Source organism: Nomascus leucogenys, chromosome 10, assembly GCF_006542625.1.
Source record: "Nomascus leucogenys isolate Asia chromosome 10, Asia_NLE_v1, whole genome shotgun sequence".
NCBI classification, from domain to species: Eukaryota; Metazoa; Chordata; class Mammalia; order Primates; family Hylobatidae; genus Nomascus; species Nomascus leucogenys.
Window position 1 is genome coordinate 40,467,867 of NC_044390.1, and position 18,152 is coordinate 40,486,018.

At 42.6% G+C, this 18,152-nt stretch overlaps 1 protein-coding gene across 3 annotated transcripts in view; it reads left to right on the plus strand.

The window, feature by feature from the left end:
- Positions 1–18,152, plus strand: part of ZNF529 (zinc finger protein 529) — a 59,970-nt gene that overhangs the window by 30,083 nt on the left and 11,735 nt on the right. The window contains exons 1-2 of one of the 3 annotated variants that reach the window (XM_003259789.4): positions 3,065–3,220; positions 3,960–4,019. The exons of 1 other annotated variant lie outside the window; for it this stretch is intronic. In XM_003259789.4, the coding sequence (XP_003259837.1) occupies positions 4,006–4,019 (14 nt within the window). In that variant the 5' untranslated portion in view covers positions 3,065–3,220; positions 3,960–4,005. Of the gene's footprint in view, positions 1–3,064; positions 3,221–3,879; positions 4,020–18,152 lie in introns of those variants that run through there. One more of the 3 variants, XM_030820056.1, reaches the window with a different exon arrangement.

The window sequence follows — 18,152 nt, forward strand, 5'->3', positions numbered from 1 at the left end:
AAGAAAATGGAGAATCCTATCTCATGGAAGTTTCATGGTAGGCAAATGCTCAGGTATCCTGGGGGAAAGGTATTTCAGAAAGGTGAGAAGAAACATTCTCAGCCATAGCTTTTATAATTTGCAGGAAAGGACCCTTGCTCTTTTGGATTCTTTTTTTTTCTTTTTTTTTAAGGTGAACAACACAGAGAGAAGGGAGCAAAAGAAGCCACGTGAGGCCGGGCGTGGTGGCTCACGCCTGTAATCCCAGCACTTTGGGAGGCGGAGACGGGTGGATCAAGAGGTCAGCAGTTGGAGACCAGCCTGGCCAACATGGTAAAACCCCCTCTCTACTAAAAATACAAAAATTAGCCAGGCGTGGTGGCGGGTGCCTGTAATCCCAGCTACTCAGGAGGCTGAGGCAGGATAATTGCTTGAACCGGGGAGGCGGAGGTTGCAGTGAGCCGAGACGACCCCATTGCACTCCCACCTGGGCGACAGAGCGAGACTCCATCTCAAAAAAAACAAACAAAACAAAACAAACAAAACAAAACAAAAAAAAACACATGAAACCTCTTAGAGTTTCTATAATAACTTGGTTAAACCTGCCTAGTTAACTAATAAACATTTACTATTAAATATTAATCATTATGCGAGATAGTAACTATTTAGTAATACAGGTTGGGGAAGTAGAGAAGAAAGTAATTACACTGTAGACTCCAGACAGTTGAAAGAAATTTTTCTTTTAAATGAAGTTTGAAATTTGATTTTTACAGTAAATATTTTAATTAGAAAATGACTATTTTAATTACAAGGCTGACCTTGTGATTTTTAGTATTTCAAGGACTTTTACTTGGCTTAAAGTGATTTAGGAGGGCATTAAATCACCCTCAATTTCATCCAGGGGCAAGTGGGGGGTGAGGGGTGGGAGGGGACCTCAAATCTATATAACTATTGAAAGTGGTAGGGATGAAAGTATTTTTCTTCTGTGTTACATATGGAGTCCTCCTCATTTCAACATATTGGATTTAGTTTGTATGATGTTTCCAGGTAATGCAACCCTGTCATCTAGAAATTATAATTTTACCTCTTAGTTTCCAATGCTTATGATATTTTAGTTATTAGAAACTGTCATAATTCTGCAAGCAAAATGAAATACACCAGAGACACAGAGTTCTTCAGTCATTAACATCACATACATAGTGATCCATTTTGTTATCATGGAATGTACGCACAAAACCATGATAAATAACAATTAGTACAGACACATTCAGTTTCCTGTGCTCTCACCTACTCCACAAAGCCACAATCCTATGGACCCTACATGACATTCACAACCCTGTTGAGCCCATCTCGTAATTCCATACGAAAATAGCAAAGCAAACTCAGAAACTACTTACTCCAGTTACACAATCTCACACACAAATCACAACTAATCATTCTAAAAGGCTTATCAGCTTCTTGGAAAGTTAAATGTAAACTTACCAATTACCCAGCAACTTTTCTTCTAAATATTTGCCCAGAAGAAATGGAAACGTGCCAGCTTTATTCGTAATGTATAAAACCTGTAAATATACCAAATGTTCAACAACAGAAAAATGACTACACAAATTGTGGTATATTTGCACAATGGACTGCTGTTCAGAAAAAGAAAAATGAACTACACATGAAATCTCACAGACATTAGAGTAAACTAAAGGAGAAATATGGAATTCCGGAAATGACAGTTACAGTGACACAAATCAGAACTATGGCTGTCTCTGCTTTGAAACTGACTGGAAAGGACACCAGCAAACTTTCCGGTGGTGGTGGTGTTGTAAACCAAAAATAAAATCTTAAGCACACCCAGACCATCTGAATGGACCCCTCCTCTTGGTCAGGGCATTCCTAGCCTGAAAAACTAGTAGAGCCATGATGGAAAGGCGGGGGTGGGCGGGTCGGACATGCCTCATTATACCCTCCTCCATTTTGGAATTACTGATAGAAAAGACCCCAAGTCTGAAAAGAAACATTTACAACCTACTCTCTGTGACGCCTGCTACCTGGAGACATTCCTAAGTCTTACCTCAATAACTCTTTCAACCATTGCCAATCAAATAATCTTTGAATCTACCTATGAACTGGAAGGCCAGCCACCTTCCAGCTGTCCCACCTTTCCGGAGGGAATCAATGTACATTTTACATGTATTTGGTGTCTCATGTTTCCCTAAAAGGTATAAAACCACATATAACCCGACCACCCTGGGCACAGGTTCTCAAGATCTCCTGAGGGCTGGGCCACCGGCCATTCGTCACTCATATTTAGCTCAGAATAAGTCTCTTCAAATACTTTAGAGTTTGAGTCTTTTCGTCAACAGTGTAAAACACGCCCTAAGGCAGACACACACACACACTGAGCCGCCGCTACCTGCCAGATTCCATCTGGGGCCTTTCTCATGGTGCAAAACGGACAAAAACTCCAAGTAACCCTCAGGTTTACGACCACGGGTCACATCCTGAGGCCCCCACACTTCGAAGCCAGAGTGGAGCAAAACCTCGCCCGACTCAGGCTCCGAGTTCTCCCCTCGACCTTCCCCAGCCTAAAGCCGGTACCTGCTTCAGGCCTTCCCAACTCGGCCCTCCAGTTCCTTCTTCGGCCTCCCTCAGTCTGGGTTCCGGGTTTCTTCCTCGGCTGAGCAGCCGGGTCCGCGACTCCCTTCACCCTCTCCGGCCCGGGCTTCCGGTTCTTTCCAGAGGTGAGGCAGGGGCCACCTAGAATTCCGCGGCCCCCCACCTCCCCAAAGGCCACCCTCGCCCCAGCTTCCTGTTCCCCATTCTGTCCTCCCAACCTGGGTTCCCGATTACTGCCTCGACTTCACCTTGCCGTCGGGGACCAACGGCCGCCTCTTCGGCGCCTAGGGAACGCGCAGCGGCAGCCTCTGCTGAGGGCAAGGGTCTGCGCACCCGGAAACTCCGGTGTCTGGGGCGTGGTGCGGCTCCTGCGGCCAGCGGGCTCCGCTTGAGTTTCAGGGCGCTTTCGTTGTTGGACTACGTTTCCCACAGGCCCCAGGGCCGCGGATGAACTTCGACCTTTGCTTCCCTTTCCGGTGTTGTGGTTATTGAGTTAAGCCTGGTGAGTCCAGGTAACCCGGGCCGTGCTGCGGGAGGAGCTCGCGGTGAAGTGGCCCCGCGCTGCCGGGCGAGGTCGGTCCACGTGGAGCCGGGAGCCTGAGGCCTCTGTACGGGGGAGCTGCGGACGTTGGTTGTTAGTGCTATTGTTTGTTACGACGTCATTGTGGTGTCTGTGTGTGTGAGACGGAGACCCTAGTGTGAGCCGTGGGTGCTGTTTTATCGGACTCATAGGACGGTGAGTAGGGGCGGGGCCCATCGTGTGACCCTGGTCTACTGTGACGTGATTGTGTGACAGCACTGTTGTGACCAACTGTAAGCGTGAACGGGGTAGAAGTGTGTGTTTTTTTTTTTTCCATGAGCCTGTAGGAGTTTGTTTTGGGTAAAGCGTCATTTTTCCGACTCTGTGATGCCTGTGATGTAATCTCTTCGTGAGGTCTTACACACACACACACACAAGCATATAGATTAGATAGATGATATATAAAAGGTAGATAAATGATAAATAATAGATAGGTAAATAGATAAGATAGATAAATGAAGTTTCCTGGGAAGACGTGAAGGGGAAGGCATAGGTCTAGTATTCATTCCTGGAATAACTCCCCTTGCATGAATTTGGAGGCCATTTATACATTAAAGAACTACAGTATTTCCTGAGCTGTGTTCCCTAGAAACTGCTGTGAACTTAAGAGTACACCTCTAGGCATCGGTCGTACCTTTTTCTCGGATGTGGGGAGGAGTCGACAGTATTCTAGTTTCCCTCTTCGATCTGGGTGTGTTTGTTGTGTGTGATGGGCTTTTCTGGTGGTGGACAGCATGTTCTTATTTAACCGGTCCAGGATGTCATGAGTCCTTTCTCCCTGTTGGTTATGTAGTTCTGCAAGTGAAGGCCCCCTGAAGTGGAAGACAGCACTGGTACTAATGGCCAACTCAAGGTTAGTTTATTTTTTGTTCATTTACCTGGTCCCTTGGCTTTCCCTTCCCAATTAACAAGACCGTAGAGATGGGTCCCCTTGTCCTCCATTGCCTTTCCAAATGCCCATTTCCTTTTCATTGAATATTCACATACCCATTAGGTAAATCATTCAGTTCTCCCATGTGCTGCTTTTTTTCCAAAGGATTCTTATGGTATAGAAATACAACTCCTGGAGGAGAAGTTAAAACTTTTTTTTAGAATGTAATTTGTTAAGGAGGAGATGAGTGATTAAGTAGAATAGCACACTAGATACCTTTGATCTTATTTACAGACTTGATTTGCAAGCAAAGCAAGATAGGAGATGGTAGGTATTAATCAGTAAGTGACAAAGTTGGCTTTGGAGACATTTAGGAGTGGGAATGTGATAGTTTTGTGCAGAGAACGCTATGTCAACAAGGGCAGGGAGTTTTTCCAGAACATTCATGAGGGGATTTAAGTCGTGACAACCAAATCTTGTTTGAGATTTGGCAGTGTGACTAATTCAGACCACATATTGGTGTAGATTGTGAGAGGCAGCCTGATACAGTGGTGTTTGAGTCTAAAGCATCACAGTCTAATGCAAATATAATATAAAGCCACTTAGGTAATTTAAAAATTTCCATTAGACACTTTTTTTTTTTTTTTTGAGACAGAGTTTCACTCTTATTGCCCAGGCTGGAGTGCAATAGTGCGATCTCATCTCACTGCTACCTCTGCCTCCCAGGTTCAAGTGATTCTCCTGCTTCAGCCTCCCAAGTAGCTGGGATTACAGGCGCCCGCCACCATGCCTGGCTAATTTTTGAATTTTTAGTAGAGATGGGGTTTCAGGGTTTCATCATGTTGGCTGGGCTGGTCTCAAACTCCTGACCTCAGGTGACCCACCCACCTCGGCCTCCCAAAGTGCTGGGATTACAGGCGTAGCCACTGCGCCCAGCTTTAAACACATTTTAAAAAGGAAAAGAAACAGCTGAAGTTAATTTTGGTAATGTATTTTATTTAAACCAATATATCCAAAATATTATTTCAACATGTGATGATATAAATACACTGAAATACTTTACACTCATATCTTTATACCAAGTTTTCAAAATCTGGTATATGTTTTGTTGTTATTGCATGTCTCAGTGTGGATGCTAAATTTTCAGTGTTTAGGTGAATTATAGTCCTACCAAAACAATAAAGTTGCGTTTAATAGAAAAACATTTATATTGCTTTTGTATTTAAATTTAAATTAATTAAAATTAAATGTAATCCTGCGTTAATTAGCTTAGTAAAAGAGAAAAAAATTTAAAATTCAGTTATATGTTCACACTACATTTCAAAGGGGTTAATAGTTACTCATTTTTCCGCTTTACAGTTTCTCGTTGTAGAATGTAGACAATAATTATATTAGTGCTTTAGGGTCTTTGTGAGGCCTAGATACATTAATATGGACATAACCCCAGAGAATTTAATAAAGCCCTGGCACTTTAAGTCCTTATCTGCAAGGGAAGAAAAAAGCTGGTTTGTGAAGATTCTTAGTATTCCCCATACATTTTCTGTAAATCAAGAGCATGAAAATATAATTTTGATGGGCACTTGAAATGAATTTTTTTAAAGCCAGATTTGCAAATGTTCTATTAACTTTTTTTTTTTTTTGAGACGGAGTCTCGCTCTTTCACCCAGGCTGGAGTGCAGTGGCGCAATCTCGGCTCAGTGCAGGCTCCGCCCCCCGGGGTTCACGCCATTCTGCCTCAGCCTCCTGCGTAGCTGGGACTACAGGTGCCCGCCACCTCGCCCGGCTAATTTTTTGTATTTTTTTTTGTATTTTTAGTAAAGATGGGGTTTCACCGTGTTAGCCAGGATGGTCTCGATATCCTGACCTCGTGATCCGCCCGCCTCGGCCGCCCAAAGTGCTGGGATTACAGGCGTGAGCCACCGCGCGCGGCCAAATGTTCTATTAACTTAAGGCAATTTGACTGTCTTAGGTTTGATGATTTGCTAGAAGGACTCACAGAACTCAGAAAAGCTGTTATGCTCATGGTTATTGTTCATTATAATGAAAAGGTACACGTTAAAATCAGCAAAGGGAAAAGTTGCGTAGGGCAAATACCGGGAGAAACCAGGTGCAAGCTTCCAGTGCAGTTGCACAGGCAGCACCTAATTCTCCCAGCAACAATGTGCAAATACAAATGTGAAGCGTGGCCAAACAGGGAAGCTCTCCTAAGCCATGGTTTCCAGAGTTTTTTGTTTTGCTTTGTTTTCTTGTGGAGTTTTTTTTTTTTTTTTTTTTTTTAAGGTAGGGTCTCGCTCTCTCGCCCAGGCTGAAATGCGGTGGTGTGGTCACAGCTCACTGCAGCCTCTACTTCCCGGCCTTAAGAGATCGTCCCACCTCAATCTCCCGAGTAGCTGGGATTACAGGCGCACACCACAACACCCGGCTAATTTTTGTATTATTTGTATAGATGGGGTTTTGCCATGTTGCCCAAGCTGGTCTTGAACTCCTGGGCTCAAGTGTTCCACCTGCCTCTGCCTCCCAAAGTGCTGGAATTACAGGTGTGAGCCACTGCCCTGGCCCGTGTCTGGGGTTTTTATTGACGATCAGTCATGTGGGCATGAAGGTTCTGTGCACTGACCTTACCTTCTTAGTCAAGCCTACCCAGAAGTCAGATTGATACAGGTATTTACCATAAACCACATTGTTAACAAAAGCTATCTGGCATGGCTAAGACCTCAGATACACATAGACTCTGTTAATCAGGCAGGATACTCTAACTGCTGAGAGATTATCTCCCAGGAGCTGGTCAAGGACCATTTCTTCTTTGGAATGTGCAGGGTTTGAGCACTCTGAGCCAATTCTTCGTTTTTTTCTTTTTCTTTTTTTTGCAACAGTCTTGCCCTGTCACCCAGGCTGGAATGCAGTTGTGTGATGTCGGCTCACTGCAACCTCTGTGCCGCCCAGGCTCAAGCAATTCTCATGCCTCAGCCTCCTGAGTAGCTGGGACTACAGGTGTGCACCACTGCACCCAGCTAAATTTTTTTTTTTTTTTTTTTTTTTTAGTAGAGACAGGGTTTTACCATGTTGGCCAGGCTAGTCTGGAACTCCTGGCCTCATGTTATTTGCCCGCCTCAGCCTCCCTGAGTACTGGGATTACAGGCATGAGCCACCACACCCAGCCCGTTTTTTAAAAAGTAATTATTTCTCTTTGTTGATATCTCACTTATTTATATGACATTTTCCTGATTTCCTTTTTAGTTCTTTCTCTGTTTTCCTTTAGCTCTATAAGCATATTTAAGACAGTTTTTACAAAGCCTTTTTCTAGTTACTCCAATGCTTTTGTTTCTTCAAGGATAATTTATTTTGCTCCTTTGAATGGACCCTGTTTTCCTGTGTCTTTGTATGCCTTGCAGTCTTTTGTTGAAAACTGAGCATTTGAAGAAACAGCTACTTCTCCTAATTTTTGCAGACCATTGGAGAAGATCTTCACTAATTAAGGCCTTGGGATCATCTCAGGGTGAAAGTCTAAGGTCTTATGTTTTTCTTGGGTCTGTAGCGTGCCTGTGCCTATACCTGTGTATGTGCTTTTACCAGTTTCCCCAATATGCATAGCTGCTTTCAAATGCCTTAATTTCCATAGGGTCTCACCCCTGCTTCTTAGGCCCTAGATGTTATATTTTTCCACCTGTAATCGTTTGCTCCAAGTATCCACAGGTGTCCAGGCAATTAAAATATCATTGAGTTTTGCATATTGATCTTATACCCTGCAGTGCTGCTGCACTTATTTCTAGTTTTAATAGTGTTTTAGCTTTGATGCACGGCAGTGCCAACCACTGTCCTTTGTGGCCTTTACCTGCCTGAGATCTGAGCTGTGCAGCTTTTTACATATTGAAACTCAAAAGTCAGAGTGGCTCACACCTGTAATCCCAGCACTTTGGGAGGCCGAGGCAGGCAGATCACTTGAGGTCAGGAGTTCAAGACCAGCCTGGCCAACATAGTGAAACCCCGTCTCTATTAAAAATACAAAAATTTGCCAGGTGTGGTGGTGTGCATCTGTAATCCCAGCCGCACAGGAGGCTGAGGCAAGAGAATTGCTTGAACCCGAGAGGCAGAGGTTGCAGTGAGCCGAGATCATGCCATGGCACTCCAGCCTGGATGACAAAGCGAGACTCTGTCTTAAAAAAAAAAAAAAAGAAAATCAGACAAAACAGAAACCAGAAACGAGTACTTCAGTACCTCAAGGAGCCCACAGACAGATTAGCATGTTCCAGATAAGCTCTGCTTTGTTCCTTCTGGCCTGAAGGAAGGAAATGGGAACTGGGCTGCTTCTTCCAGGCTGCACTAGAGATGGAGTAAGGACACAAGTAACATAATCAACAAATTCACTACCATTTTGAATGTGGCTTTCTCTTGACTGGGCATTTGTTTGATAGTTATAGTCTTTGAGTGATTTCCAGACCCTTACAAAGATATTTTAGCTAGTCTTTAGTTGTTTTTTAAGTGTTTCAATAGAGAATAGGGAATTGAAGCTTCCTCAACTGCCATCTTGCTGATGTTATTCTCATGGTTCTGTTATTATTTTCCTATTGTCTAATGATTTTGAGCATCTTTCCATGTACTTGTTGGCCATTTGTTCATCTTTTATGAAGAAATGTCTACTGAAGTCTTTTGCCAGTTTTTAACTTGGGTTGTTTGTCTTTTTGTTGGGCTGAATTGTAGGAGTTTTTATGTATTCTGGATGTGAAATGCTTATGAGATATATGATTTGCAAATATTTTCTCACATTGTGCAGGCTGTCTTATCAGTTTCTTCTATAATGATTTTTTGATGCACAAAAGCTTTTAGTTTGATAAATCCTAATTTATCAAAAGTTTCTTTTGCTGCTTATGCTTTTGGTGTCATCATTTAAGAATCCATTGCCAAATATAGGCCAGATGCAGTGGCTCAGACTGTAATCCCAGCATTTTGGGAGGCAGAGATGGGTGAATCACTTGAGGTCAGGAGTTTGAGACCAGGCTGGCCAGCACGTTGAAACCCCATCTCCTACTAAAAATATAAAAATTAGCCAGGCATGGTGGCGGGCACCTGTAATCCCAGCTACTCGGGAGGAGGCTGAGGCAGGAGAATCAGTTGAACCTGGGAGGCAGAGGTTGCAGTGAGCGGAGATGGCGCCACTGTACCCCACTCTGGGTGACAGAGTGAGACTCCATCTCAAAAAAAGAAAAAAGAATCCATTGCCAAATATAAGTTCATGATGACTTACCCCTACATTTCCTTCTAAGAGTTTTATAGTTTTAGCTCTTATATTTGGGTCATTGATCTGTTTTCAGTTATGTTTTTTGTGTGTTATTAAGGAGTGATGCAATTTCATTCTTTTGCATGTGGATATTCAATTTTTCTGGCACCATTTGTTGAAAAGACTGTTCTTTCCTGTATTTCATTAGATTGGCACCCTTGTCAAAAATCACTTGACCCTAGTTACAATGGTTTAAATTTTCGCTCAGTTCTATTCCATTGATCAGTATATCTATCCATATTCCGTGCCCCACAGTCTTGATTATTGTGGTTTTATAGTCAGTTTTGAATTGGGAAATATCAGTCTTCCAGCTTTGTTTTGGGTATTCTGAATCTCTTGCAATGTCATATGAATTTTTTTTTTTTTTTTTTTTTTTTTTGGAGACAGGTTCACTCTGTTTCCCAGGCTGGAATGCAGTGGCACGATCTCAGCTCACTGCAACCTCCGCCTCCTTCAAGCCCTTCTCCTGCCTCAGCCTCCCAAGTAGCTGAGATTACAGGTGACTGCCACCACACCAGGCTAATTTCTGTATTTTTAGTAGAGATGGGATTTTACCATATTGGCCGGGCTGGTCTCAAACTCCTGACCTAAGGTGATGTACCTGTCTTGGCCTCCCAAAGTGCTGGGATTACAGGCATGAGCCACCAGGCCTGGTCCATTTTTTTTTTTTTTTTTTTTTTTGAGACAAGGTATCACTCCATCACCCAGGCTGGAGTTCAGTGGTGCAATCACAGCTCACTGCAGCCTCAACCTCCTGGGCTCAAGTGATCCTCCCACCCCAGACCCAGCCCCCACCCACCCGCACCCCCCACCTCCCCATCAGCTGGGACCACAGGTGAGCACCACCATGCCTGGCTAATTTTTTGTATTTTTGGTAGAGACAGGGTTTCACCACGTTGGCCAAGCTGGTCTTGAACTCCTGGGCTCAAGCGATCTGCCTGCCTCAGCTTCCCAAAAGTGTTGGGATAAGTGGTATGAGCCACTACACCTGGCCTTCTTTTGTTTTTAATTGACTTATTGTACTGTACCATTTTAATTCCCGTGTCATTTCTTTTATGTAAGCTGATTGTTTTCTTAGCATGTGTTCTGAAGATTACAGTGAATATTTTACATTTACAAATAACTGGTTTGAATTAATAGACTTTGGTCAGGGAACTCCAAGACCACTTTCAGGTTCACTGACTGCTAGATGGACTCACACAACTCAGAAAAGTGTTGTTGTTGTTGTTTTCCCACTAGTGAAAGGATCACATTAAAATTAATAAAAGCTGGCTATTCCGGGGCCAGAATTTATCTTCTAGGTGTTAGTCAAGGGCTAGAACTTTCTTTGGAATAGGCAGGGTTTAAACATTCCAGACACTACTGCACTTCAGCCGGGGCAAAAGAGAGACCCTGTCTCAAACAAACAGAATTCCAGACCTGTTGAGTCAAAACTGTGCTGCACACTCCTTAGCTTTAATACTGTATACAAAACTCTGTTCCTGTACAGTTCTCCTCCTCTTCATGTTGTTTTGTCACAGATTACATTTTTATACATTGTGTGCCCTTTAACATTGGTTTATAATGATTGTTTTACACATTAGACTTTTAAATCATATTGGGGAAATAAAGAGGACCTACAAGCCCAAGATGCAATAGACTTTTGTATTTGCCTATTTAGCTACTTTTATCATTGTTTTCTTTTTTTTTTTTTTTTTTTTTTTTTTTTTTGAGACAGAGTCTCACTCTGTCGCCCAGGCATGAGTGCAGTGGCACAATCTCTGCTCACTGCAACCTCTGCCTCTGGGGTCAAGCAATTCTTCTACATCAGCCTCCCAAATAGCTGGGATTATAGGTGTGTACCACCATGCCCAGCTAATTTTTGTATTTTTAGTAGAGATGGGGTTTCACCATGTTGGCCAGGCTGGTCTCGAACTCCTGACCTCGTGATCCACCTGCCTTGGCCTCCCAAAGTGCTGGGATTACAGGTATGAGCCACCGCGCCCGGCCTGTTCTTCATTTTTGTACATGGCTTTGAGTTACTTTCTACTGTGTTTTCATTCCAACTTGCAGGGCTCCCCTTAACTTTTCTATTATGGCATGTCTTCGAATGAGGTCCCTCAGTTTTTGTTTACTTGGGTATGTTTTAGTTTCTCCTCCATTTTGTTTTTGGTTTCTTTTTTCAACTTTTACTTTCAATTCAGGGGGTACATTTGCAGGTTTGTTACATGAGTATATTGCATGATGCTGAGATTTGGAGTACAATTGATCTTGTCTTCTAGGTAGTGAACCTAGTACCCAATAGTTTTTCAACTCTTGTTTCTCTCCCTTCCTCCCACCTCTAGTAGTCGCAGTGTGTATTGTTCCCATATTTATGTCTATCTGTACCCAGTGTTTAGCTCCCACTTAGCAGTGAGAACATGTAGTATTTGATTTTCTTTTTCTGCATTAATGCTTTTAGAATAATGGCCTCCAGCTACATCCATGTTGCTTCAAAGGACATGATTTTGTTCTTTTTTATGTATGGTATTCCATGACATATGTATACCACATTTTCTTTATCCAAGCCACTGTTGAGGGACACCTAGGTTGATTCTGTGTATTTGCTATTGTGAATAGTGCTGTGATGAACATGAGGGCATGTGTCTTTTTTGTAAAATGATTTATTTTCTTTTGGGTATGTACCCAGTAATGGGATTGCTGAGTCAAATGGTTGTTCTATTTTTAGTTATTTGAGAAATCTCCAAACTGCATCCCACAGTGGCTAAACTAATTTACACTCCCACCAGCAGTGTATAAGCATTCCCTTTTCTCCGTAGCCTCACCAACATCTGTTACTTTTGACTTTTTAACAATAATCGTTCTGACTGATATGAGATGGCTAACTCGTGGTTTTGATTTGCATTTCTCTGATGATTAGTGGTGTGGGGCATTTAAAAAAGTATGTTTGTTGGCTGCTTGTATGTCTTTTGAGAAGGGTCTGTTCATCTCCTTTACCCACTTTTAGTGGGATTGTTTTCTGCTTGTTGAATTGTTTAAATTCCTTGTAGATTCTGGATATTAGACCTTTGTTAAATGCGTAGTTTGTGAATATTTTCTCCCATTCTGTAGGTTGTTGTTTACTCTATTGATAATTTCTTTTGCTGAGCAGAAGCTCTTTAGTTAGGTCTCATTTGTCAATTTTTGTTTTGTTTCAGTTGCTTTTGAGGAATTAGTCATAAATTATTTGCCAAGGCAGATGTTTACAAGGGTATTTCCTAGGTTTTCTTCTAGGATTTTTAGTTTTAGTTCTTACATTTAAGGCTTTCATCAAACTTGAGTTAATTTTTGTATATGTTGAAAGGTATGGGTCCAGTTTCATTCTTCTGCATATGCCAGTCATCCCAGCACTATTTATTGAATAGGGAGTCCTTTCCTCATTGCTTATTTTTGTTGACTTTGTCAAAGATCAGTTGGTTGTAGGTGTGTGACTTTCTTTCTAGGTCCTCTATTCTATTCCATTGGTCTGTGTGTCTGTTTTTGTACCAACACCATTGCGTTTTGGTTACTGTAGCCTTGTAGTATAGCTTGAAGTCAAGTAGTGTGATGTAACCAGCATTGTTCTTTTTGCTTAGGATTACCTTGGCTATTCAGGCCCTTTTTTGGTTCCATATGAATTTTAAAATAGCTTTTTCTAGTTCTGTGAAGAATGTCCTTGGTAGTTTGATAGGAATAGCATTGAATCTATAAATTGCCTTGGGCAGTATGGCCATTTTAATGATACTGATTCTTCCTACCATGTTTTTCCATTTGTGTCATCTGATTTCTTTGAGCAGTGTTTTGTGGTTCTCATTGTAGAGATCTTTCACCTCCCGGGTTAGCTGTATTCTTAGGTATGTTATTCTTTTAGTGGCAATTGTAAACGGGATTGTGTTCCTGATTTGGTTCTCGGCTTGACTGTTGTTTCCGTCGTCTTACTGTCAATCTCCTTGCAGCTTTGCAGCTGAGTCACCCATAGACAACTTTCTTTTTTTTTTTTGAGACGCAGTCTCATTCTGTTGCCCAGGCTGGAGTGCAGTGGTGAGATCTCGGCTCACTGCAACCTCTGCCTCCTGGGTTCACCCGATTTTCCTGCCTCAGCCTCCCGAGTAGCTAGGATTACAGGCGCACACCACCATGCCCCGCTAATTTTTGGTGTATTTTTAGTAGAGACAGGGTTTCACTATGTTGGCAACTGGTCTAGAACTCCTCACCTCATGATCCACCCGCCTCAGCCTCCCAAAGTGCAGGGATTACAGGCATGAACCACCGTGCCCGGCACCCATAGACAACTTTGTCTGTTTGTGCTGCTATAACAAAATACCTGATTTATAAAGAACAGAAATGTATCACAGTTCTGTAGGTTATGAAGTCCAAGATCAAGGCATCATCAGGTTCAATTGTCCTCTTCCAAGGGTGCCTTGATGCTGCATCCTCCAGAAAGGACGTGTGTCCTCACATGCAAAAGGGAGGACAAGGAAGTATGCATTGAGCCTCTTTCATGAAGGCTGTAATCCCATTCACAAAGGGAGGAGCCCTCATCACCTCTTAAAGGCTCCACCTTCTTTTTTTTTTTTGGAGACAGAGTGTCGCTCTGTCGCCCAGGCTGGAGGGCACATTCTCAGCTCACTGCAAGCTCCGCCTCCCAGGTTCACGCCATTCTCCTGCCTCAGCCTCCCGAGTAGCTGGGACTACAGGCGTCTGCCACCATGCCCGGCTATTTTTTTGTATTTTTTTAGTAGAGACGGGGTTTCACCACGTTAGCCAGGGTGGTCTCGATCTCCTGACCTCGTGATCCGCCCGTCTCGGCCTCCCAAAGTGCTGGGATTACAGGCATGAGCCATCGCGCCCGGCCAGGCTCCACCTTCTAATACTATCACATTGGTAACACCTGAATTTTGGAGAGGCCATGTTACATTCTGCCCCTGGACCCCCGCTATATTCATGTCTTTCTCACATACAAAAGACATTCATTTCATTCCAATAGCTCCCAAAGTATTAAAACTCATTTCAGCATAAACTTTAAAGTCAACTTAAATGGCAGAGTCTCATCTAGGTATTATCTAAATCATGTGGTGATTCATTCTGAGGCAAATTGCTCTGTAGTCCTGTACCTGTGAAACCAAACTAGTTATGTGCTTCCAAGCTACAATGGAATAATAATGGAATAAGACAGACATTTTTTTTTTTTTTCCCAGGCTGGAGTGCAATGGTGCGATCTCGGCTCACCGCAACCTCCGCCTCCCAGGTTCAAGCGATTCCCCTACCTCAGCCTCCCAAGTAGCTGGGATTACAGGCATGCACTACCATTCCTGGCTAATTTTTTTGTATTTTTAGTAGAGACGGGGTTTCTCCATGTTGGTCAGGCTGGTCTTGAACTCCCGACCTCAGGTGATCCGCCTGCCCCAGCCTCCCAGAGTGCTGGGATTATAGGCACGAGCCGCTGCACCTGGCCAGGACAGACATTTCTATTCCAAAACAGATAAATAAGAAAGTACGGGTCACTGGTCTCAAGTAGGTCCAAAACTGAACAGGGCAAACAACAATAAACCTTTAGCCTGGAGAATAATCATCTTTGACTCTTGTCGCACGTTCCAGACACACTGGGATGGGGGTTGGACCCCAAAGGCCTGAAGGGACCCTGCCACCATGTCTTTGGTGTGCACAGTTCATACTGCAGTTCTCATGGGTTGGAGTCAGGTGCCACTGGCTCTCCCAGGCCCATGTTGCATGCTGCTGGCTCTACAGGTCTAGGGTTTGGGGAGTGGCACAGCCTCTATGACTCCACTGGACAATGCCCTAGTGGGGACTGTCTGCAGTGGCTCTGCCTCTGTAGTAGGTCTCTGTCTAGGCCCTGAGGCTCTCCAAGGCATCGCGTGCCTGAAATCCCAGCTATTTGGGATTCTGAGGCAAGAGAATTGCTTGAGCCCAGGAGGCGGAGGTTGCAGTGAGCCAAGATCGCACCACTGCACTCCAGCTTGGGCAATACAGTGAGACTGTGTCTCAAAAAAAAAAAAAAAAGAAAGAAATCTCTTTGAAGGATGCCATGCTTCCACATCTTGTGCACTCTGCACACTTGCAAAATCAGCACCATGTGGATGCTAAGGTTCACTACTTTGCCGTCCAGAGCAGGGACCAAACTGCACCTGGGCCTACTGGAGCCACAACTATGGCAGCCAAGGAGCACTGTGCCGGGATGTGGGGAGCAGAGACTTGAGGCAGCCCCGGGCAGCAAGCCACAAAGTTCCATGAGTGTTCTAGGCCCTTCCCTTGAAACCATCCTGCCTTCAAGGCCCTTGCACTGTGGGCCTGTGATGGGAGGAGCAGCCTTCTTTGTGTTGTTATTAGCAAATATATTACATTTCTGTATGTTATGGGCCCAATAATACATAAATACTCATGTTTCATAAAATTTGTATATCAGTTAAGAGAAGAGATATATATGTATACTGTCTTTTATAATTACATAAAATTGCCTTTCTTTTCTTTTTTTTTTTTTTTTGAGACGGAGTTTCACTCTTGTTGCCCAGGCTGGAGTGCAATGGCGTGATCTCGGCTCACCGCAACCTCTGCCTCCCGGGTTCATGTGATTCTTCTGCCTTAGCCTCCCGAGTAACTGGGATTACAGGCATGCATCACCACACCTGGCTAATTTTTTATTTTTAGTAGAGACCAGATTTCTCCACGTTGATCAGGCTGGTCTCGAACTCCCAACCTCAGGTGATCCTCCCGCCTCAGCCTCTCAAAGTGCTGGAATTACAGGTGTGAGCCAACGCACCCAGCTGCTTCTCTTTGTTTTTTCATATGGATTTGTATAAGGATAACCTTATACATAAGGTTGCATAAGGATAACCACCCCACTCTGTTTTACTGATGTATAATTGACACATACGTGTATGTATACACACACATACAAACACTTTTATCCATTGATGGACACTTAGGTTTCCATACCTTGGTTATTATGAATAATGCGGCCATGAAAAGGACTGCAAATGTCTCTTCAAGTTACTGACTTTGGCCATGTGTGGTGGCTCATGCCTGTAATTCCAGCACTTTGGGAGGCCAAGGTGGGTGGATCACGAGCTCAGGAGTTTGAGACCAGCCTGCCAACATGGTGAAACCCCGTCTCTACTAAAAATACAAAACAGCCAGGCATGGTGCCACACGCTTGTAATCCGAGCTACTCAGGAGGCTGAGACAGTAGAATTGCTTGAACCCGGGAGGCGGAGGTTGCAGTGAACCGAGATTGTGGCACTGCACTCCACCGTGGGTGAAAGAGCAAGACTCCGTCTCGGTGCAGGGGGAGAAAAGTTCTTGACTTCATTTCTTTTGACTGTATAGCCAGAAGCAGGATTGCTGGATTGTATGGTTGTCCTATTTTTAAGTTTTTGAGGAACCTCCATACTCTTTTTCAGAAGGACTGTACCAATTTACATCCCTGACAGTGTGCCAGGCTTTCCTTTTTTCCATATCCTTGTCAACATTTTTTTCTTTCTTGTCTTTTTGATAACAGCAGTCCTATCAGGTGTGAGGTGATATTTCATTGTGGTTTTGATTTGCATTTCCCTGATGTTTAGTGATATTGAGCACCTTTTTATATACCTGTTGACCATTTGTATATCTTCTTTGCAAAAATGTCTATCAGGTTCTTTGCTCATTTTTTAATTGGATTTTTTTTTTTTTTTGCTATTGAGTTGAATGAATTTCTTGTGTATTTAGATATTAACCCCTTGTCAGATATGTAATTTGCACATATTTTCTCCCATGCTGTAGAATGTAATTTCACTTTTTAAATTGTTTCCTTTATTTTGTAGAAGCTTTTTAATTTTATTTGGTCCCATTTCTTTGTTTTTGCTTTTGTTTCCGGTGCTTTTGGTGTTATATTTTTAAAAATCATCGCAAGACCAATGTCAAGAGCTTCACTATGTTTTCTTCGAGGATTTTTATAGTTTCAGGCCTTATATTTAAGACTTTAATCCATTTTGAGTTAATTTTTGTAAGTGATGTGAGGTAGGGGGTCGCTTCATTTTTTTACATGTTGATGGATTTAGGATTCTGGGTTGAAGGATTTTGTTTGTGTGAGTACTTTGTATATATCATCCCACTGCCTTCTGGCCTTCATTTTTTTCTGATGAGAAATCAGCAGTTAATACTTTTGTATTAGTTTCACTTCTAGCCTGCAGTTTCCTTTTATTGCTTTCAAGATTTTCTCCATTTCTTTCTTTGGATTTCAGTGCTTTTATAATGATGCATCTATGTTTGGATCTCTATGCATTTATCCTACTTGGTGTTTGTTGAGCTTCCTGGATGTGCAGTTTGATGTTTTTCAATAAATTTGGGAATTTTAAATCCATTATCTCTTTGTAAATTTCAAATCCTTCTTTTTCCTCTCTCACCTTTCTTCTGGTACTCCTGTTTATATCAGTGTGCTTAATGGGGTCCCATATTTCTCTGAAATGTTAATTTGTCTTGTTTTCTCTCTGTTCATCAGATTACACCATTGCTATTAATCTATCTTCAACTTTGCTAATACTTCTGCCAGTTCATATCTACTATTGAGTCCTTCTAGTGAAAATTTCATTTCAGTTATTATACTTTGTAACTTCAGAATTTCCATGTCTATTTTTAATAATTTTATCTCTGTTGATATTCTCCTTTTGATGCAACATTATGATCATACCTTCATTTACTTTTTTATGGTTTCCTTTGTCTACTTGAATATGTATTATAATGTATAATTTGAAGTCTTTGCCTGTTTATAATTTTAAGTCTTTGCCTGTTAAATCTGGTTGCTCTCACAAGCAGTTTCTGTTGTGGGCTTCTTTTCCAGTGTGTAAATC